The 23,525-nt window shown below is 39.3% G+C and overlaps 1 protein-coding gene across 1 annotated transcript; it reads right to left on the bottom strand.

Moving 5' to 3' along the window:
- Positions 1–7,935: 7,935 nt before the first annotated feature.
- Positions 7,936–9,786, bottom strand: foxd3 (forkhead box D3). The gene has a single exon (XM_046300212.1). The coding sequence runs from the start codon at positions 9,502–9,504 to the stop codon at positions 8,410–8,412; it is 1,095 nt and encodes a 364-aa protein (XP_046156168.1). The 5' UTR covers positions 9,505–9,786; the 3' UTR covers positions 7,936–8,409.
- Between the last annotated feature and the right edge of the window lie 13,739 nt (positions 9,787–23,525).

Here is a 23,525-nt window from a genome sequence, read left to right as displayed (position 1 = left end):
GGATGATGCTGACGATAGAGAATATTCGATTTCAATCAAAAGCAGAATAAACCGAAACCGACATTATCACATTATATGTCAATATGCACAAATATTGACGGAAAGAAGATTGATAGTGAAGGATTTAGCTACTTTGGCTATTTGTTCAAATATGTTATTTGGACATTGAAGGAATCAGTTTTTCCACAAGTAGGCAAACCAATACACTCTTAGAAAAAGGTGTTATCTAGAACCTAAAAGGTTTCTTCGGCTGTCCCCATATAGGACCCATTGAATAACCCTTTTTGGTTCTAGGTATAACCCTTCTGGTTTCCATGTAAACACCCTTTCCACTGAGGGTTCTACCTGTAACCCAAACGGTTTCTACCTGGAACCAAAAAAGGGTTCCACTATGGGGACAGCTGAAGAACCTTTTTGGAACACTTTTTTTTCTAAGGGGCTCCCGAGTGGCTTAGCAGTTTAAGGCACTGCATCTCAGTGCAAGTGGTGTCACTACAGTCCCTGGTTCGAATACACGCTGTATCACATCCGGCCGTGATTGGGAATCCCATAGTGCGGCACACAATTGGCCCAACATCATCAGGGTTTAGCCGGGGTAGGCCGCCATTGTAAATAAGAATTTTTTCTAACTGACTTACCTAGTTGAATGAGGGTTAAATAAAAGTAATTGGCCACGTGGGCTTAGGTAGTTGGTTTGAGGTTACATTAACTAGTAGACAGTAATTTTAGCCATTATTTTGACCCACATGATAAAACAATGCCTATTGTCTGAGACTTCAGTGAGTGCTATGACAAGGTATGATTCTCTATGAAGGATTGACAAACAAGAGAGGTAACAATATGTGACAGCAATAGGAGGTAGTTTATGAATATGTAAATTCTGTCGCACAATATCAGTACCAAGGTGCTTGTTGTCACCCCCAGTATACTGTCTATCTGCCCAGAGGCACATCCTGTATGACCTTTCAGTCTAGTGACATCTACAACCATGTCTATGTTTCCATTCCGAGGGGTGGGAAGTTGTTGGATGAAACACATCACTTCTTTGTGGTTCATGCATCAATTATTTATAAATAATAATAACCTTGGACAACTGCTGATTTGCAATGACACTTTCATTACAATGAGAAGCCTATAACTCATTGGTGGCCATTAGTTATTAATACCCTGGTGTGCCAGCTTTACTCTGTCATTTATTGCTTAATCTCTGTGCCTTTTAAATATTCAATAACTGCTGTATCTACATTTACTGTCTATGATCTGGCCTGGCTTGTCACCCCTGCTATAATGCTATAATGAAGGCTTTCCACGTCTTGCTTGACAATGCACAATGTCCAAACTGGCACCCTATACACTAGTGCACTATATAGGGAATAGAATGTCATTTCAGTCACAGACCCAGGCTTTGGTTGTTTCTTTACCTTCATGTTTGGAATGATACATGAAGGTAGATAGATAGATGGATAGAGAAATGGATAGATAGACAAATTGATAGATACAGTTGAAGTCGGAAGTTTACATACACCTAGGTTGGAGTCATTAAAATTTGTTTTCAACCACTCCACAAATTTCTTGTTAACAAACTGTAGTTTTGGCAAGTCGGTTAGGACATCTACTTTGTGCATGGCACAAGTCATTTTTCCAACAATTGTTTACAGATAGATTATTTCACTTATAATTCACTGTATCACAATTTCAGTGGGTCAGAAATTTACATACGCTAAGTTGACTGTGCCTCTAAACAGCTTGGAAAATTCCAGAAAATGATGTCATGGCTTTAGAAGTTTCTGATACACTAATTGACATCATTTGAGTCAATTGTAGGTGTACCTGTGGATGTATTTCAAGACCTACCTTCAAACTCAGTGCTTCTTTGCTTGACATCATGGGAAATTCAAAAGAAATCAGCCAAGACTCAGAACAAAATGGTAGACTTCCACAAGTCTGGTTCATCCTTGGGAGCAATTTCCAAATGCCTGAAGGTACCACATTCATCTGTACAGACAATAGTACGCAAGTATAAACACCATGGGACCACGTAGCCGTCATACCGCTCAGGAAGGAGACACGTTCTGTCTCCTAGAGATGAACGTATTTCGGTGCGAGAAGTGCAAATCAATCCCAAATCAACTGCAAAGGACCTTGTGAAGATGCTGGATGAAACAGGTACAAAAGTATCTATATCCACAGTAAAACAAGTCCTATATCGACATAATCTGAAAGACCGCTTAGCAAGGAAGACGCCACTGTTCAAAAACCACCATTAAAAAAACCAGACTACGGTTTGAAACTGCACATGGGGATAAAGATCATACTTTTTGGAGAAATGTCCTCTGGTCTGATGAAGCAAAAATAGTTAAAGCTTGGTCTCAAATGGGTCTTCCAAATGGACAATGACCCCAAGCATACTTCCAAAGTTGTGGCAAAATGGCTTAAGGTCAACAAAGTCAAGGTAATGGAGTGGCCATCACAAAGCCCTGACCTCAATCCCATAGAAAATTTGTGGGCAGAACTGAAAAGGCGTGTGCAAGAAAGGAGGCCTACAAACCTGACTCTGTTACACCAGCTCTGTCAGGAGGAATGGGCCAACATTCACCCAACTTATTGTGGGAAGCTTGTGGAAGGCTCCCCAAAACATTTGACCCAAGTTAAACAATTTGAAGGCAATGCTACCAAATATGAATTGAATTCCCGCTGGGAATATGATGAAAGAAATAAAAGCTGAAATAAATAATTCTCTCTACTATTATTCTGACATTTCATTACAATGAGAAGCCTATAAATGAAGTGGTGATCCTAACTGACCTAAAACCAGGAATCTTTTGTCAGGATTTGGCCAGGGTTGTTCCGGTTTTTGGTCACTAGATGCCCCCATTGTGCTTTTTGACCTTTTGTTTTCCCTTGATCCCCATTATTATTTGCACCTGTGCCTCGTTTCCCCTGATTGTATTTAAACCCTTAGTTTTTCTCAGTTCTTTGCTCTGTGTTTGTATGTTAGCACCCAGCCCTAGTATTCTGTGTACGCTTGTTGATCCCGGTGGACTCTCTTGTGGAATTCTGTTTTTTGTTCTTGTTTATTTATTTTTTAGTATCTTTTGAGGCTTTTTATGCTTTACCACCTTGTGGATTTACCTTTTTGTCTTGGAGGATTACCTTTGTTCTTGTGGTATTCCTTTTGAGGTTGTGGAGTTACATGTTTTCCTGAAGGACTTCACTTTTTTTACTTCATTAAATACACTGTCTCAAGTACTGCTGTGTCTGCCTCATCTTCTGGGTTCTGCCGACTATTCGTGGCTCAGTTGGTTAAGTGACTGTTTCGCACTCCGGAGACCCGGGTTCGTAACCGGGTCTTGACATCTTTGCTACGATTAAATGTTTGGAATTGTGAAAAACTGAGTTTAAATGTATTTGGCTAAGGTGTATGTAAACTTCCAACTTCAGCTGGAGATGGATGGATAGATAGATAATAGTTTTATTTACACCAAGACATGTGCCACAATGGAATAGAGAGGGCCATGGTTGTGGAGAAGGAGATGAACCAATTCATCCTTGTGCTTTGTGTTCAAATGCCACTGGAGTGTATGGTTTTTACTTTACCTGTGTTTCCTACCAATCCTATACAGTGGGGAATGGATGTGGAGAAGGAGATAAAGGCATGAAGTACCCTCCATCATCATCATCATCAGGCTGACCAAAGACTGATAATGTTTCTGGACTTTACTGGATGAAGAGATGAATGAAGTAAGTAGCTAAGTAACTAACATAGTATCATGACAATAGCAACATTGTAATAGCACAATGGCAGTGGAAGTTAAAGCAACAACCAGGTATGAAACCATAATAATAATGTGTAACCATTTTGTTGTATTTGCACAGGTAATAAACACAGTTCATTATTGACCATTTGTCATAGATCAGAGGTAATTATTGAAATGTATTTGTAGATTTCATTACACACACACACACGCACACACGCACGTAGACACACACACACAGACACACACACACTCCCAGTAAATTGCGCTTTGGATCAACTCAAACAAGGGAAATTAATCAATAAAGTAGTCTGATTTTTTAAAGAAACAGTGGGAAATAGGTCTACAAAACAGAGATGTTATTGTGGGAATGCCTCACCTGGAATTTAAGCAATGTGTCATCTGGAAAATGGATGAATGAAGTATTCTTCCTTGTAAAAATAAAGGTAGATAAAATGAACATTCCCAACTGAAACACGTTTTATAGCTAACAAAGATTATAGGCAGTAGAAAATAGAGTGGGAATGTGTCATATCATCTGCAATATTTGAGATATTTGAGCTCCATATTAGAGAATTCGTTTTTTTGTGAGTCTCCAATGTGTTTGCTGTCCACCAGAAGAAGAAGGCCTGTAAAGCCCCTCTTTCTTTGTGTACTTATCCTAATTGTCTTGTGTTCTTTGTTTTATGTATTGTAGGCCTAGTGGATGTGAAAAACAAACATTTAGGACATTTATTACATTTACATTTAAGTCATTTAGCAGACGCTCTTATCCAGAGCGACTTACAAATTGGTGCATTCACCTTATGACATCCAGTGGAACAGTCACTTTACAATAGTGCATCTAAATCTTAAAGGGGGGGGGGATACTTATCCTATCCTACACATGACACAACTGTGCATAAACATCCATTTACAAAAAACGTGTCTAACAAAATGAAGAATAGACTACTGTGTAAATATTATTCGATTTTTCACTCAAAATGCCTTTGCTGATGCTGCTCAGCAAAGATTTCGTTTAAAGTCCAAATGTACCTTCTGTAGTAATTAAAAACGATTTATGTTATGTCAAGTAGATTATGAGAACCTCTGTGGTGGTCCATGCTGTTTGTGCTGTCAGTGTTGAGTGTGTTTCGGGGGTTGTGGGAACCGCTTGTTCTCACTACCCATACAACCCACCTGTGCAGCGCTCGAGAGCAGGTGCAGCTACAAAGGTCAGCGTTGTGTGTGAGTGTGAGCGCCGCGCTATCTACAAAGCCCAGAAACTTTCAACAGAGCTCTATACAGCCCCCGCATCTCTCGGATTCGGAGGGGTTGGGTTAAATGCAGAAGACACATTTCAGTTGAAAGCATTCAGTTGTACAACTGACTAGGTATCCCGCTTTCCATTTCCCTATGCTGTAGGCTTTTAGGCCTCCCTAAAACGGAAATGCATCCAAACATTTGAGCACAGGTCATCATCCTTCGCTTGTTGTAATCCATTTCGTTGGAGATGTAGCATGTAGCATATGTCAGTATGATTATTAGCCTCACCACAGTTGAGATAGTAGTCTACTAGAATGTTATTAATACAATGTTCTCGTTATTATTTTCCATAAATAGGCTTTTTTGTGTGTCCTATTTCAAGTCAAAATAGTCTACCTTCATATGGGCTCCCATTTCATTCCATTTCAAATAATGTATTATGGGAAAGGCAATTCTGTCTTTGGGCACAATATGAAACGACTTACAAATCCTACACAGCAGTCCGTCCAAGCAACTTGAGACTGTACTAGAATACAATGTAAAGGTATCAACTTTGTCCTAATATTTAGGCTTACATTATGCAGCCAATTACTTTGAGGATTGTGAAATGCCAAAATGAGTTTGCAGCCCCGTCAGTGTGTCTCTGTGAATATGCAGATTGATAGGCTACCTAGGTAATAACTCGAGGAGCTCCGGATGTCCACAGTTGCAACACCCATCGAAGGTTATTACTTGAAGTCAGGTATATAAAAAGCAGGGATCTATTATAACCTTGCACTTGTTAAAGAGTCAACTCTTTCCCACCAGCTGCCCCTAAAATAGACACACGATTAAAACCCGTTGAATCTAAACAGTTTCAGTGTCCTTACTTCACGATAAATAAGGTCGACCCAAACCACTCAGTATAGCCCACTTACGCCAACTGATGTCTGATAGTCGCCCATGTAATGCTCCTGGAAGGATTTGTAGGCCTGATGTTTCTGTGTTTAAATCGCTTTGCACCAGAATAAAGGTGTCAATAAACGCCACCTAGCGATTTTCACAAGTCATTGCTGTGACACGGTTATGTGTGTGTTATTGTGGGCTACATTACATTGTTTGAACAGTAAATTAACAGAATGTTTGAGCAGAATGTCTCCATTGAATAAAGATATCTTCTTAACAAACTAATACCGTAATTGCATGGTATATATTTTCTCAGGTGTTTTGGTTTTGCTAGAGAGCAAATGTTATAATGTCTACTCAATGATCTTTTTAATGATTGCTTTTACCTAAGACATAAAGGAGATTATGGTAGTAATTATGAGACACATATGTCTATATGTGTCTCATAATTACTACCATAATCTCCTTTATGCATTTGTTAGTCATAGTTTTGTTGGAAAATAACCAGCTTGGCAATTAAAAATGATGTAAACATTTTAATGAACAACCGTCGGTTGATAAGCAGCATTTATTCACATTTCGATCAGACATTGCATTAAGATATTATGGGATCAACAGCCTATCGAAGTGAACATAGGCCTAGCTTCCTTTACAAATCTCCCCTCACAAAGAAGCACGCCAGTAGGCCTGGCTATGAATGCTTGTATGCCGTCATATTAGATCTATAGCTGGGCTTTATTTAAAAGAGAAGCCCCTGCATCGCTACGTCCTGTAAATCACCGGCGGTATGTGATATCAAACTGTGCTTTGACGCGAGGCATCGGAGCAATGCGCATAAAAATGTAGTCTCATCTGAAGGAATAAGGAGCCAGTCGTAGAATGGGCGCCCCGTTATCCAGTGTCATTGAGAAGCACTGCCTCAGCAGCTTCTTCAGACTGAAAGTGAATTCAAGAAGAGAGTCCTTTCTCTGTTCCCATGAGTATCAGTTAAAAATAGCCCCCTAGCCCCTGTGCATTGACACCGGCCACACACACCATCGACCATTTGCTGTTTGTGTAAAACTGATTATCCAGACACAACTGTGAAATTAAGTGTTACTTTTATAGTAGCAACATGCAAACATATTTTATATCTTCTCGGTTTCTCTTGTAATATGATACCATAATGTCTCGGCATTTACCAGTTAGGCTAAAGAGCATCTGCACTGCATCTAACATTTCTCATGAGTGAATCCACTCTCATTTTCATGTTAGTAATGTTAGTGAAAACATTATCAACAGCTTATTGATCATCAAATGTTTTACTATTTTGATCCACCAAAATAATTTTCATACCAGTTCTAATGATTTCATGTTTGTTTTTAAGTTTTGTCTGTAATAAAATAACGAAGCAGAATCCTGCGTTCTGTGGCCTTATAAGTAGTCTAATTCCTGATTAGTATTTAGGCCTATATACTATTCAAAATCAAATCTATTTAATTGTTTTGACATCTGTAAATAAGCCATCATACGGTAGTAGCAGAAAACGGCTATAATGATGTAGCCTAGTTATTGTCATGCCAAATGATAACAAGATTATATCATAATAAACAACAAAATAACTTTAAAACAGTTGAATGTAACTATAAATTGAAATATATAATGAATTGATATTAAACTAAAGTAAACATTTCCTAATTTGTAATATCAATAGCCATATTTTATATTAATAGATATTACATTTGAACTAGACCTATGGGAAATGGCCTGTGTTTCAGTTGATTCATTCATTACTTGCTCGCGGTAATAAACACGTCATTACACTCTCACTTAATTGTCGTAGCAATAAAAATATTCAAGTTTCGAGTTTCAGAGGCCTACCTTTATTATTGGCCTTAAATTAAATGCACCTGTTTGTTTACAAAACCTGTACTGATATTTTGTCATATCCCAGGGACTTTTCCGATTATTTCCTACTATTCAAATGGTTTCAATTAGAGACGTTTCAATAACTATCACAAAGCAGACCTATCAGACATTTCAAAAACTACATAAAGAAAATGAATACTGCTAATGCTTCTTTCTTTAGATTTATTAACAAATTATTCCAGTTTACAACACAATAGAGATACATAGAATACATATATATTTATTAACAGACCATTTGTCCAGACTTAGAATAAGAACATGTTGTATCATGTATGAAAAAATCAAAGCAAAAGTGTTGATTATTTTAAACTAACAGTGAGCTAGCTACCAGTTACAAAATCAAATATAAAATAATATCAGGAAAGCTCGTCTATAACTACAATTGTTGTACAGTTCAAACAACGAAATAAAATAAGTAAAAGTCAAACAAGTAAAAGTATTTATTTTTACAAATATGTACAAATATTACCTGTACAGATAGCATTCCTTTGCTGTTGTCTCTTTGTTTAGTCTTTACATGGCTACAGATTGGTGGACACCTTCCAGCGCTGCATGCCTATTTCGTGCTGTACAGTCTCCCCCCCAAGTCTCTAGAAAAGTGAGTATTTTATTGAGACTATTGAGGCCATTTGGATACTGCCGTTACTGAGGGTAAAAACTGTCCCGACATGATATTAGATGGCATGCTAAGAATTGGTGCAATAGCTGCTGTTGTCCTGGTTAGGCCATGTGCGCTCAACAACGCAGACTGAACAGTCACCGGAGGCCGCATGAAAGTCTGTGCACTAGAGGAAGTGGATACCCCGATGATGTTTTCTATACTGAAAGACGGTCTACTGGAGGGCTCGGACTTGATCATAGACGCGGTGCTCAGACTGTTCAGCTGCATCTGTAGGCTGGGGCTGAGCTGAGAGTTGAAGGCTTTTCTGTTCAGCTCAGCGGAGGACAAGAGAGGGACAGTCGGGGGAAGCATGGGACCTACTGGGTGCATGTAAGGGTACATCCCCGCTGGATGGGTGTAGGCTGGGTGAATTCCATAGTGACGTCCGTAAGGATTCCCAATACTGTAAGCCCCAAAACTTTGCATCATGAGGGCTGTCTGGTCCCTGAGAATGTCTGGCTGGTGCCTCTTGAATCGTTTCCTTCTCCTGAGGAAGCTGCCGTTGTCAAACATATCTTCCGATTGTGGGTCCAGGGTCCAGTAGTTGCCCTTACCAGGGTTGCCCGGCTCCCGGGGGATTTTCACGAAGCAGTCGTTCAGCGACAGGTTGTGGCGGATAGAGTTCTGCCAGGCTGGAAACTTCTCTCGGTAATACGGGAACCGGCTGCTGATAAACTCGCAGATCCCGCTGAGTGTGAGTTTCTTCTGCGGGCTCTGGAGTATCGACATGGTGATGAGCGCGATGTAGGAGTAGGGGGGCTTCACTAGACTGTTTTTCGGCTTGCTGCTCATGGCACCCGACGCGCTCTCAGTGCCGTCCGCTTTGGTCTCTCCCTCCCCGGCGCTCTCGCAGGGACTCCCGGACCTGTCCTTCACTTCTATCTCTTCCACCTCCTCCGAGTGGTCGTGCATGCCCCCCTGGCTGTCGCAGTCGCTGTCTCGCTCCATTCCCTCATCGCCTTCGCCGACCACGTCGATATCCACATCCTCGGCAGTGAGCACCGTCTGACCGGACATGTCGTTGGCACTGTTGCCACCAGACAGGGTCATCACAGCTTACTTTACCGAAGAACAACCAGGGATCTAGGTGAGGGTGCGCGCGCGGCCCGTCCGTTGCGGTCAGATCGGATGTCGCCGGATTCTAAATGCAGGTCAGACCGGCCTGCCAGAGAAACTTAAACTTCAGAAAATATTTCTCCAGTCAAGTAGCCTAGTCGTCTTCTTAAGGGTTTTGGTGTGTGCGCTTCACGCCTCGATGTCCTTCGATCGCTATTTCCTAGTAAGAGTGGTTTAAGAGTGCGAAGTCAAAATGACATATGCTTTTAAAGCCGGTTTTAAGGACTGTCTGATAGATTACTTTTTCAGTTTAAGATATACTATCAGTGCCGCCACGTGATTGGGTGACGTCAGACGTCCCCTGCTAAACCATGCAAACTGAAGTTGTTTCATGGATTTGTCAACAAAGGGACAACAGTAATGCTGCTTTCCACTACTTTCTGTCTGTGTTCGTCCGTCATAGACCATTTAACGGTAGTGGGTGGTTTGGTGGGTGGGTGGGGGGTGAAAAGTGGCCTACATGATTGAAAGATCTGATGCGCATTATATCTCCCGGCTGCACTAAAACCAAATCTTAACTTTGCTTAAACAAATTGCTTGTGTTGAAAGCTGCGGAATGAAAACGTCGACAGCTAAGTTAATTGAATATCTTCTAGTTATTATTGTGTGCTCGTCTTTATGTTGCATGGGATATAATCATTTTTATTAAATTGGAAAAGAGAGTCTATAATTCTTAGTTGCCTTCTCCATACCCAAATGACTTCACGTGTAATTATTACTTTAAGCATAAGACCCTTTGGTGAAAGACAGCCTACTTAGTATTATTTTTTACTATTATACCAACTAAAATCTAGTTTAAATTTCACCATGGAATGTAAGGCTATATTCAAACGATTAATTCCGTGGATTTGTCGAAGGTGAGAAGGATACTGAAAACAACCATGGAAAAGAATAAATAAATAATTGTCAACGGGTTTTGCCAGAGGTGTTAACGACCTAATCATTGCATGTGTTAGCATATGAAAAAAGTAGGAAATGCGGGACCGGGTGAATGCAAAGGCCCCATTCACAACCATGAAGGTGCGCAGTGTATGTGGGCTGTTCACAAGAAAGGATGTAGAAACGAATACAGAAGTTTAAACGTTTCCTGCGTTGTGTGAGAAATGTTGTCCGATGTCATTGTAGTGGAGTGGAGTGGAGGGGGTCAGGAGAAGTATCATTACCATCCCTGCTCTGATAATAGCCTGCAAATAGGCTGATGATGGTCGGGCAGACACGTAGCACTGTTTATCTATTTAAAATAGGACATGTTCATTGCTAATTTACAAAAGCTGCCGTTGCTTTGTTGTGAATAAATAAAACAATAGTATCTTCCTATCTTAGATTCTCTCTATATGTGCCACAAAGCAATATAACTTCCTATTGATTCCGTCTGAAACACCTCCTGTCGTAATGAAAATATATTTTAATTGACAACAGAAGCAATTATTCTTATCACCCCTCTATTAGAACTAACAAAAATGTGTAAATTACTTTACAATGGGAACGGAGTAGCAGTTAACCATGACAAGTTTTGCTCAGTTCAAAGCTCCTCTTCTGGTCTCCATTGAAAAGCTAAACAGCAATCTGTGCACATTGGTATTGTTCTGTGAGGATTTCGCTACCACTAACCACAATTCCCTCAGACACCACCACAAATACTTAGATTATTTGCTTATAAACACTATTATGTAGATCACATCATCTTTATTTAGGTCAACAAATACAACTATTGTAATAACTCAATTAGGCCTAAATTAATACAAATAATTATGATTATTTTAATTTGATAATTGTTCAATATTATTACAATATTATAACCATTATATTTGAAATATTTTACGTTGCTAGAAATAGTCCAGATTATAGCTCTGTTGTTTATAACAATTTCCTCGGATAATATAGGCTAGGTACATCGAAAATGGGCCTTTACTAATACATATTTTACAATTTCAGTATCTAATATTACATCAATTCTAATATAATTAAATTCCTCATTCCCGAGCCTGTATTTTGTTATTGAGGGTTTGGATGACATTTAATCTAAAAACAAGCGCCTCGCGGCCGCGACCTCCACGTTCTTCTATCTCTATCCTTTAATTCTACCTGGCATAGGGGGCTCGTGCCTAGTGCTGCACCTTTGACGTGGCTGCTCCTTTTGTTTGAATAAAAGTCGGCTTAATTAAATCATATCGTTAATAATGGTGTCGCAGTGAAAAGGGACAAGGCCCCCGATTAGACATGCATTGTGCTAATCTCTTGCTCAGGCATGCACCCGGTGACCTGTGTGATGTGGAGTCTATCAATACCCGGCTACTTAGCAGATGAAATCACAGCTCACCCATTCAGTCCTATATATAATTTACACTGACACTACGAAACTGTTTGCGTAACATGTTTGTTTCAATTTTTCACTATATTGTGTATATATATATATACATCATATTGTTTGTTTGGGGGAGTACTACTATGTTATGTTATTTTGATTTGGGCATCTCAGAAACGTTTAGAAACAGGTGTAGGCTATCCTAAAAGGCTCCTTCGTCTTTAAATCCGAGATGCAGCGTGTCGTGAAAGACAGACAATGTAACTAGGTGATAGGAGATCGAACCCGTCCTCCCTGTGATCTTTTGAAGCCTCACAAATCCGCTTTTATATCTTTGCAGTTTGTTAATGAAATGTACATTTAAGCACACATGCACGGCTTAGCCCGACAAAAACCTTTTAGAATAATAAGCTAACTCTCTCCACCATGAACCATTAGAGGACGCGGTAGCGATAGCAGATAGCAGGTGACAGAGCGGATACAGTCACCGCGTCGCCGCGTTGCAATGTGATTACCACAGGAAGGTCAGAAACAAATACCTCCCAGATAGCAAAACGGTATAGAATTTCTGCCTAATTAAATTGCTTAAATAAAAAGAGACGAGGATGAAATTGAAAGGTGTGTCAGAAAGAGGGAGAGCGAGAGAATGTGTGCTCTGAAGGAAAACAGATTCCTAGAATGGGAACGGGACGGAAAGACGCGGCTACAATTGAAACCAATAATGGGGCGTATAATTACGCATGGCCATATATTAATTACGCACAAACATATATTAATCCTCGGTACTTGTATAACACATACTGCTGCATTATTTCCACTGTTACTGAATAATAATACAAAAATAAAACAGCCTAAACGCCCTAGACATCGAATAATGTGTTATTTTTCACAGAGGAACGCGAATCATTGACAGAAGACTCAGTGCGTTCTTCTTTTTATGATTCTTGGGCAGAATCAAAGGATGCTTTCTCATAATTTTAAACCATTTCCTTCCAGTAAATAAGTTATGTAAAACTTGGAACTGTTGCGGATTAAGAGCTAAGGATCCTGGCATCATCAGCACTATTCCTGTGTCTGTTTGGCACTCGCCACAGCTCGTTTCGGAATGTATTTGGTGATTTCTTTATGTAAGGTTGAGATGAGTTTAAACACGCTAATCAAGATGGTTTAAACAAAAGCCTAACGTGAAAACTATTAGTTTGAAAACAGATTTTTGAAAGGCAACTCATTTAATTAATTATGGGAGAGTAGTTGGGTCAGAAAGTTAGTAAAACGTTATGATGAATTAATGGGATTGTTAGCGCGCTTTTAATTACGGCTATTATGTTAATTATTTTACGTCACCGAATGATCAGCACGCCACATTTAAGAAAAATGAGCCATTCTCTGTAAAACTGTTCTTTTCATCTAGGAAGAGGGAAGTGTCCACGTCATACTTGAGTTAAAAAATGACTTTTCATTTAAATGCGAGCTCTAATTAGATTTTTCACGGTCGACACCGTGATTCCCTCAAGGCTATACCCACCAGAAGGCAGGATCTCAGCCGTTTTTTGGGAATTCGCCATTTTCACCCCCTTGAAGAATCCACTCTATCAACCTGCAACTTTCTGTCAAACAATATGATGTAGCTCATTTTTAACCGTCCCTTTTGTAGAATCATCCTGGAGCCTCGTGCAGTCACAACAATGCACAAAGGGGCCAAACTGAGAATGCGAGTCGCGCTCTGCAGATGCGCCAGAATAACGACATAATTGCTTTGGTATCCAAAATCCAAAATGACAGGAAGATACGGTTAAAAGCCAAGAGGAAACAACATGGACAATATCACTGCCTGGTGGCTATAGGTCTATAGATGATTTATCGAATGGACACCTGAGTTCGAACACCTGAGATGTGGAGCTGGCGCTGGTGATGGATATGAAAGGGATTGGCAATGAATAAATTATCAATTCATTTTCTTCATATTGCTCATCTTCAGTATATTTCGATAATTTCCTTCCTAAAAAATAAGCGGCCAATCTGTTATTATTTATTTTTTTTAAATTTCAAAACAGAAATGTTTGTGAAGTAAAATTGGAAAAGCAATGTTTTTGTTTTTCGTGTTATGCCAAAAGATTGACAAGACCATTGCTAGATTTTTGTAACGATTTTTTGTTGACCTTTTCGACCATACAGTGATGCGATTATCAACACCTAACCCATGGATTCAAGACAACTGAGAGTTGTGTAGACCTAATCAACATACAGTTTACTGTAGGTCTTGGCTATAGATTATTGAAGGTGCCCTCAAATGCAGTATCTAAATTTCACCTTTTCACCTAAATGCTGAACAAGGTCCAATAGGTGATATAGACTCCAACACCGTGAGAGACTGGTGAGATATGTTAGTAGCCTACACATCATAATTACTGGTGTACAACGATTAGGCCTATACTGTTATCATCTTGGGGGAATAACAGTCTGTATGTGAAGCGTTTTAGCGAATATTGTTTTAACGTTATTTATCCATGAAAAAAATTTAATAGTTAGGCCACTCAAAAGCACATAAAATACATATTTCAGGGACATTTGTTTTGGGCTTTTTAGTGAGATTGTCATTCATTAGTTTGCCAACATATTTCGATAAAAATAGTAGGCCTATGTTTAACCCACACGCATTATGTACATTAGTGATACTCTTACATTTGCATTGAAATGGTTCTCATTTCTAGGCTACATTAAAACGTCATGTGTCGAGATCGTGCTTTCAACATCGAATAATTGCTTCATTGATTATCCGGGCAACGTATTAACATGCAACAACATGGAGATCTTATTGACATTGATTGAAATGTTGTTGGTTTGTTTTCATAATGCATCTGCTATTGTCCCACATTTCCAAGATAGTAGCCTGTCGAGTAAAACCAACGCAATGGTTGCAGTCTCTCTGCTTTCTAAAGACTCATCATTAGTTCGAATACGAAAGTGTTCGATGCTTGGAGTTCCCCATGAAGGCTCGCGATGTGGAATGGTGCGAGGGTGGGAAAGTGACACCTCCTGCTAAATGTAAGATGGATTAACATGCCAATGTGTCTTGTTAAGTATGTGCAATGTCACCCGGTTTGTAGATTTTATTGTCATTTAGATGAGGGCTCAAGTTGCACATTAGCACTACCAGAAAGTGTTATTTGAGTACAGTAGGTTGTAAACAGCACAAATTACACGTCATACGCAATGTCCCTCGTCGCACCACCTTGGCTAAAAATGCTGCTAACTAGAACAGGCCTGTAGACGGATAAAAATACATTGAAATCTAATACACTTAACAGAAAATTATTTTAATACAAATTTAAGAGAAACAGTACAGTATCTAATATTGAAATGCAGGCATGCTGTTTTGGATTGTGTGATCTTTGGGAGACAATTATTAATTGAAAATGAACACATACATTTATTTACCGTGTAATATAAATAGAGGGGTTCATGTGGAGGTTTGGTAGTTATTGGGTTAGTGGTGTCGTTTTGGTATTTATTCCGTTGCACTTTGCCTCCTGTGAATAAAGGGATATATTAATCTGATGATATTTATAAATGGGGTGATTGAAACACTTGGATTTTATATCGAATGAGAGACTCTGCGAAACTCCTACTGCACGTTGTCCAGGCCATTTTAATGTTTACATTTGAGACAATGCCTCTTTAAAGCATTTACAAGATAGCCAGAGATAAAACGACAACTCCCATTACCTGTAATTTATGTTAAAGGAAACTGTCATTCTTTAGCTTGGTAATGTAGTGTATTCCGCATGGCACTTGTACTGACCCTTGAACTCAATCTCGTCTTGCGTATTGATGCACACATATATCTATAACAGTAAATTACCTTCTCCAAGAGGTGGCTGCTTCTAATAATCTATCAGATTCTCTGCAGAGCCACGTTTTAACCGGATTTACCTTGCTAGCTCCAAAACCCAATTACCTGGATTGGGGATGATGAGGGGAAATCTTTGTATATGAAAGCACGTGCTGTAATCGACTATTGAGGGGTGTCACTGGGGGCCTGTAACGATAGATCCATGGTGCCACTGAGGAGCAGATTCCCTTGTGACTGTGAGAATAGACTGCTGATGTTGTTTCCATTATGGCGATCAAAACAACAACATTTAAATCACTTTCAATAAGATTTCCATACTGTATGTAGGCCGTTTGCTTACATATTTCCCGTTGTTGTTGCTTGTTGCTTTATAAAATATAATTCGTCTAGTATTCCTTACCTGGGAAATCCGAAAACGGAAATGCCATGTTTAGTTTTGTTTTATGTACATGGCAGAGGAGGCTGGTGGGAGGAGCTATAGGAGGACGGTCTCATTGTAATGACTGGAATGGAATCACAGGAAGGTATCAAACACATCAAACATATGGAAACCACACGTTTGATTCCATTCCATTGATTCCATTCCATCCATTGCAACGAGCCCCTCCTCTACAGGTAGCTCCTCCTCTGGTGCATGGTGACGTTGGATCTCCATTGCTTCGATAAACTAATGTAGTTAATTAAAATGAGAGTAGAGGCTTAATATGGTAAAATGTCATGTTGGTTCAAGAGATGAATGATTATTGGTCAAGTCAGACAAGGCTAAACTTTTCATTTTCAAGACTGTTGAAGAGTTTCATCAAGGTAAATCAAATGAACATAATTGTCATTGTTTTGCTGATCTTTAAATCTTGTTCTGCAGTTCGGCAAAAATATAAATGAACATCAGGGTGAAAACATAAATATAAATGAACATCAGGGTGAAAACATAAATATAAATGAACATCAGGGTGAAAACATAAATATAAATGAACATCAGGGTGAAAACATAAATATAAATGAACATCAGGGTGAAAACATAAATATAAATGAACATCAGGGTGAAAACACAAATATAAATGAACATCAGGGTGAAAACATAAATATAAATGAACATCAGGGTGAAAACATAAATATAAATGAACATCAGGGTGAAAACATAAATATAAATGAACATCAGGGTGAAAACATAAATATAAATGAACATCAGGGTGAAAACATAAATATAAATGAACATCAGGGTGAAAACACAAATATAAATGAACATCAGGGTGAAAACACAAATATAAATGAACATCAGGGTGAAAACACAAACAGCCTAATAATGCATGATTCAAAACACGTCAAAGAAAGACTGACAAATGTCCACTGTCCCACGGCGTGTTTGTTTAATATATTGATTCAGAGATTTTGTAGATGTATTTATGGAATGTTTATCTATATGTACATGCATGTACTTATCCATGTTGCATATACATATCAATAACAATATAAATATTTGAGTCCAAAGTCACGCACAAGAACATCAATATTTTACACATCCCTCCATATTTCTCTTTAAAGATGCAATCAATGGCTTCAATTCATTACCCATGTGTGTGTCTTAGGTATGGGCTTTGCGATAAACAATAATTCTCCTCTCTTCAGTCTCACATAACTTCACTGGCTCTGTACTTTTACAAATGCCTCTAGGCTATAAATACTAATGGAATCTCTTTGCTTAATTTGATTTTGCTGATACACTTGCAGTTATGGCTGAACTTTCCCACGAGAGCAGCTGATTGAACGGCTCTCCAGTCCGTATGGAAGCGCGAAAACATTTCGCAGAGCCGGGGAGATCATTTCCATAATTACCCCGGTCTATCTGCAGCCTTAACGACCTTCTGCAACAATAAAACGATCCCTTGTTAATTCCATCTCCGTCGCTGACATTCAAGAGATTTCTATCTTTTATATGTTTGAGGGGTTCACAAGATAACAAGTGTACTTCTTTTTCTTTTTTCTACACCATTTTCAGCCCCAAAGAGAGCAGTCGATTTAATTAGCCCCAACACTACACAGCCAGGGCCGCTGCTGGGGCTACTGATGGCGGATATAAGCTATGAAAGAGATCCGCTTGTGTCTCCACATCCACGCCTTGTCCCCTCTATGCCCCAAAATTGGATAATTTATGGGCCTGGGAGAGATTATAAAGATGGATCTTCAAGGCAATCCATTTTCATGTTGCGTTTTGAATGGTGGGATAGAAATGAAGTACAGAATAATTAAAAAGATCACAAGTCCCCCCGTGCATGTAATTATGTGTAAATCCCATATGGCACCTTTTTCCCTATTTAGTGCGCTACTTTTGCGCGTAGCCCTCTGGTCAAAAGCGGTGCACTATGTAGGGAACATGGTGCCATTTGGTATGCGCTCTAGCGGTTTGACCATTCATTGTGCCGCTGGAGGATTGCCTTTTGATTTGATGGTGAGGGAGAGCACCCTCGGTCCAGTCCAGTCTTACACCAACACAATAGGGAGTTTCAGCACTAAGGATGCATTTAACAATGGTCTCTCACTGCAACTTTGACTTATGGGACTATAATGGACTGTGTTCTTGTCCACCACAAGATCATAGCAGATAGCCTGTTGTCTGTTTAGTAGAGGAGGTTACATGGATGACTAAATTGGAATGAGTCAGTTGGCACAAAAGTGAGAGGCATTGGTTGTTTTGAATTTTTAATATGTTATTTAGTATGACTACAATGTTTGGTGTGTTTGAGCTTTGGGACCAAAATAAAATGCTTCCTTTTTGCATATGAATGGCTGTCAAGATGTAGTGTTAGTCTACTGCATGGGTATGTCTATGGCCTTTGTTGTTTTTCACAATCTTTTCTAATAGTCAAATAGCCTTATTCTACCTCAAACAGTATGACAGTGTCAATGTATACATCTTATCCTTCAGATTTTCCAGCACACATGCAGTTTTACAAAAGTCAATGTTCTTTTCTCCTCTCTTTACATTTAAAGCCATGCCATAAAAGACAAGAAACACTGGTTTCATTCTGATAGGATACCATGATACATGAACTACCTTTCTAATACTTCCTGGTTGTCTTAGAGTATTATTTTTCAAAATTGCATATGCATTATTTGTTATGTATAAGTTATTTAAAAAAATCCTAAACACATTGAAGCCTCTCAGCCGGTGCATTGTGAAGGCATCAAGGCATATGGCCACACACAATGCATTTGGAAAGTATTCAAACCCCTTGACTTTTTCCACATTTTGTTACGTTACGGCCAAATTCTAAAATTGTTGAAATTTTTTTACTCATCTATCTACACACAATACTCCATAATGACAAAGCGAAAACAGGTTTTTAGATATGTGAGAGAAAAAAAAAACAGGAACACCTTATTTACATAAGAATTCAGACCCTTTGCTATGAGACTCGAAATCGAGTTCACGTGCATCCTGTTTCTGTTGATCATCCTTGATGTTTCTACAACTTGATTGTAGTCCACATGTGGTAAATTCAATTGATTGGACATGATTTGGAAAGGCACACACCTGTCAGTAAAAGGCACATGACTGCCCACTTGGAGTTTGCCTAAAGGCACCTAAAGACTATCAGACCACGAGAAACATGATTCTCTGGTCTGATGAAACCAAGATTGAACTCTTTGGTCTGAATGCCAAGCTTCACGTCTGGAGGAAACCTGGCACCATCCCTATGGTGAAACATGCTGGTGGCAGCATCATGCTGTTGGTATGTTTTTCAGCCGCAGAGACTGGGAGACTAGTCAGGATCGAGGCAAAGATGACCTGAGCAAAGTACAGAAAGATCCTTGATGAAAACCTGTTCCAGTGCGCTCAGGACCTCAGACTGGGGCGAAGGTTCACCTTCCAAAAGGACAATGTCCCTAAGCACACAGCCAAGACAACACAGGAGTGGCTTCGGGACAAGTCTCTGAATGTTGTTGAGTGGCCCAGCCAGAGTCCGGACTTGAACCCAATCGAACATCTCTGGAGAGACCTGAAAATAGCTGTGCAGCAACGTTCCCCATCCAACCTGACCGAGCTTGAGAGGATATGCAGAAAAAGAATGGGAGAAACTCCCCAAATACAGATGTACCAAGCTTGTAGCGTCATACCGAGGAAGACTCAAGGCTGTAATCGCTGCCAAAGGTGCTTCAACAAAATATTGAGTAAAGGGTCTGAATACTTATGTAAATGTGATATTTAAGTAGTTTTTTGTATAGTTTTGTAAAAAATGTCTAATAACCTGTTTTTTCTTTGTCATTATGGGGTATTGTATGTAGATTGATGTGGGAAAAAACTATTTAATTTTAGAATTTGGCCGTAACGTAACAAAATGTGGAACAAATCAAGGGGTCTGAATACTTTCCGAATGCACTTTACACAGTGTGACTGCTCTGCTCTCTGTGCTTGAAGGGTAACGTTATCTGGCAGTGTCTCACATTGGATATCATTCTGCCGGTCACTTACTGTAGCTAACTTTAACATCAGTATCAATGCAGAACGAGAGAGAAAGGAGAGAGAATAAAGAAAGAGATACAGATTAAATACCACTCACAGCTTTACATCATTCGCCAGCTCGGACAGTGCCGTTAGCAGTCGCTAATTTAGTGTAGATTCCCTTTTAAAGATATTGACATTTGGTAATTGGTAGCCTGAGATTGATTTCTACAGCAGAGCAGCAGTATCTCTCTCTCTTTTCTCTCTCTCTCTCTAGACATTATCAGTGAGATGAAATCGCTGTCTTTTTTACAAGGAGAGAAGGCAGAGAAAGAAGTGTATTATATTGTACAAAATAAAATATGTAAAATATGTATATACTGTATATACAGTATAAGTCCATCCTTCTAGATGAATTGTGTTATGATATATTCACCATAGTAAACGGACATATTATCTAAATGGTTCGATTACTAAGGATCCACACAAAAGATAATCAATAAGACTGTTGAATGAACTACCTGTCAGTATGGTCAAATGTAATTATTATACAGGTTGAATAAACTAACTTGCAAATAGGCGTACAGGAAAATTCAATGAACATGTTCCAATAGTTCTAAAAGGAAATATCGGTATAGCCTTCAGTGGGGCTGGAAGCAAGGACTGTTTTATCTCAGATGCTGCGAGAGGTTAGTCAATTGGAAGGACTATGTAGTGTTTCCCTGTATAAATGTCAGAGCTATGGTTCGTTTACACGGAGTTCACTGTGATTCGCCATCTGTTGTTTTTTTAGTATTATAATGTTTTAAAATGTAACTTTTATTTAACTAGTCAAGTCAGTTACATATAAACACACTGACAACACAGAGGACGTCCACGGAATGTCCAGCAATAACGGGGATCTCTTTAGATGAAGGAGTGGTGATGTATGATAATCATATTGTATCTTTGAAAGTTGTTGAGGTCAGATGGCATAAGGTAAAGTCATGCTATCAGATTGCATTGGACTCACACATAACGTGTGTAGCATGTAGTTCCAAGCCCATACACGTCAAATGTATAACAAATTATATTTGTTACATGAGCCGAATACAAACTTACAGTGAAATAAATGCTTACTTACAGGCCCTTAACCAACAATGCTTTAAGAAGTTAAGCATTTAAAAAAAAGTGTTTAAGTAAAAAATATATAAAATAAAAGTAACAAATAATTAAAGAGCAGCAGTAAAATAACAAGTGAGAGTATATAAAGGGGGCACTGGTACACAGTCAATATGCTGGGACACCGGTTAGTCGAGGTAATTGAGGTAATATGTACATGTAGGTAAAGTGACTATGCATAGATTATAAACAGAGAGTAGCAGCAGTGTAAAAGAGGGGTCTGGGTAGCCCTTTGATTATCTGTTCAGGATTCTTATGGCTTGGGGGTAGAAGCTGTTAAGGAGGCTTTTGGACCTAGACTTGGTGCTCCGATACCGCTTGCCGTGCGCTAGCAGAGAGAACAGTCTATGATTTGGGTGTCCGTGGTGTGTCCGTGCTTCAGTTGCACTGAAGGTTGTTCAGTGCAATTTTGTGAATGATGACTATCTGTGTGTGTTGTTGTTTTCACTGAGTGAGTGGCCTCTGGTTAAACTGCAGAATCAGACTATTTGTATTATTTCAACACATAATAAAATCATCAAAGTGTGGTGGCAAATTGCAAATTGGCAGTCTCTTCCTCTTAGACCCTGTAATCTCCTACACATTTCTTACAATGAACCAGAGTGAACCAAAGGACCTGCTAACCAACTAATGTGTCCATGTGACTGGACTTCAGGGAGTGGAGCTCAGAACAGAAAACTCAATTATCATGTTAGAATTCTGCATGAAAACAATCTATTCTAGAAATTAGAGGTATTCCTATCAGATGACTTGCGTTACAGGGGTAATCTCATTTGGAACAACCACCCCCGTTCTTTGAATGTTATCAAATGTTTACAAAGTGCTTAATGTGTCTAAATGCAATCAGAGAAACCATTGGTAATTGTGTGTCCGCCCGGCGTCATGCAGCACCCAGTGCTTTACCGTCAGTTGCCTTGATGTTACTGGGGATCAGAGACTATATGTGCCTTAACAAACCTTAGCTCCACTTTGGAATGTGTTTGTGTGAAAGACCAGGGTTCGAATCCACAAGACGGGGTAACCTAACGAGCTAAATCCCAGGCATTCGTTTGGGGAGTTCCCTTTCCACATAAGCTCCACATATGACAACTTTCTAGTTTTGTGTCTGTGTCTCCTTAGCAGTAACTGCTGTTGTTTCTTACCATGCCCTACAGTGGCACGTCTATTAGGACCCTGTTTTGCTGCATCCTGCAAGGGGCCTTCAAACTTTAGGAAGCTCACAAAGGCTCCTTTCTCCTCTGTGTTGCTCTTCTTTATCCCCAGCCCCAGGGCACAGCAGAGCCCTCAAACCCCAGTATTGTCTGACCAAAACCACATATTACATTTGCTCTGCATAACTCATTTCATTGAGCTGTGCTGCAGGAATGACTTGCTGGGTCATTCATCTATGTTCATGGTTTAGATGCAAAGAAAGCCAGTGAAGGATAATATTAAGGAAGTTAGATATATTTCATGTTTGCCATTCATTTCTCTTCTGTATGCCTTGGTGTCGTGTTGGGGATGTTGACAGGGATTGTTGCAGGGAGAGAAATGGGGATGTTGACAGGGATTGTTGCAGGGAGAGAAATTGGGATGTTGACAGGGATTGTTGCAGGGAGAGAAATGGGGATGTTGACAGGGATTGTTGCAGGGAGAGAAATGGGGATGTTTGGGACATTTGCTCCGAGCATCTCTGGATTTCTGCCTGTATCTGTAATGTTCTGAAGCTCATTAGGAATTCTGGGCTTTCCCATCAGGAATGTCAATTGAATGGAGCTGAATGGAAACCAAGAGGCTTCTATATCCACTCCAACAATTAACAATGAATAAGAAAACCCCTTTTTAAGAACTCTCCACAAGCCTAGCAATTCACTGATCACACTGTTTGGTGATCCACTGTCTCCAAATGCTAACTTATTAATGCTAACTTATTAATGCTAACTTATTAATGCTAACTTATTAATGCTAACTTATTCATGCTAACTTATTCATGCTAACTTATTCATGCTAACTTATTCATGCTAACTTATTATTCAAATGTTAGCATTTGGATACAGGGGCCAGGTAAACAAAAGCAAAGTGTGGATTATGTCTTACCTTGTCCATAGACTGCGTACAGTGTAAGGAAAGTAATATATCACTTTGTAATTTGGGTGAACTACTCCTTTAATTTGGACCTATTTCCAAAATGATGGCATAGTTATTTGAGTTCCCTC

Source organism: Oncorhynchus gorbuscha, linkage group LG15, assembly GCF_021184085.1.
Source record: "Oncorhynchus gorbuscha isolate QuinsamMale2020 ecotype Even-year linkage group LG15, OgorEven_v1.0, whole genome shotgun sequence".
NCBI lineage: Eukaryota > Metazoa > Chordata > Actinopteri > Salmoniformes > Salmonidae > Oncorhynchus > Oncorhynchus gorbuscha.
Note: the sequence above shows the minus strand (reverse complement) of the source record. Positions and strands in the feature narration are given on the sequence as shown.

Bases quoted from the DNA above. Each gene is read 5' to 3' on its own strand.
- foxd3 (XM_046300212.1), bottom strand. From the start codon at position 9,504: ATGACCCTGTCTGGTGGCAACAGTGCCAACGACATGTCCGGTCAGACG.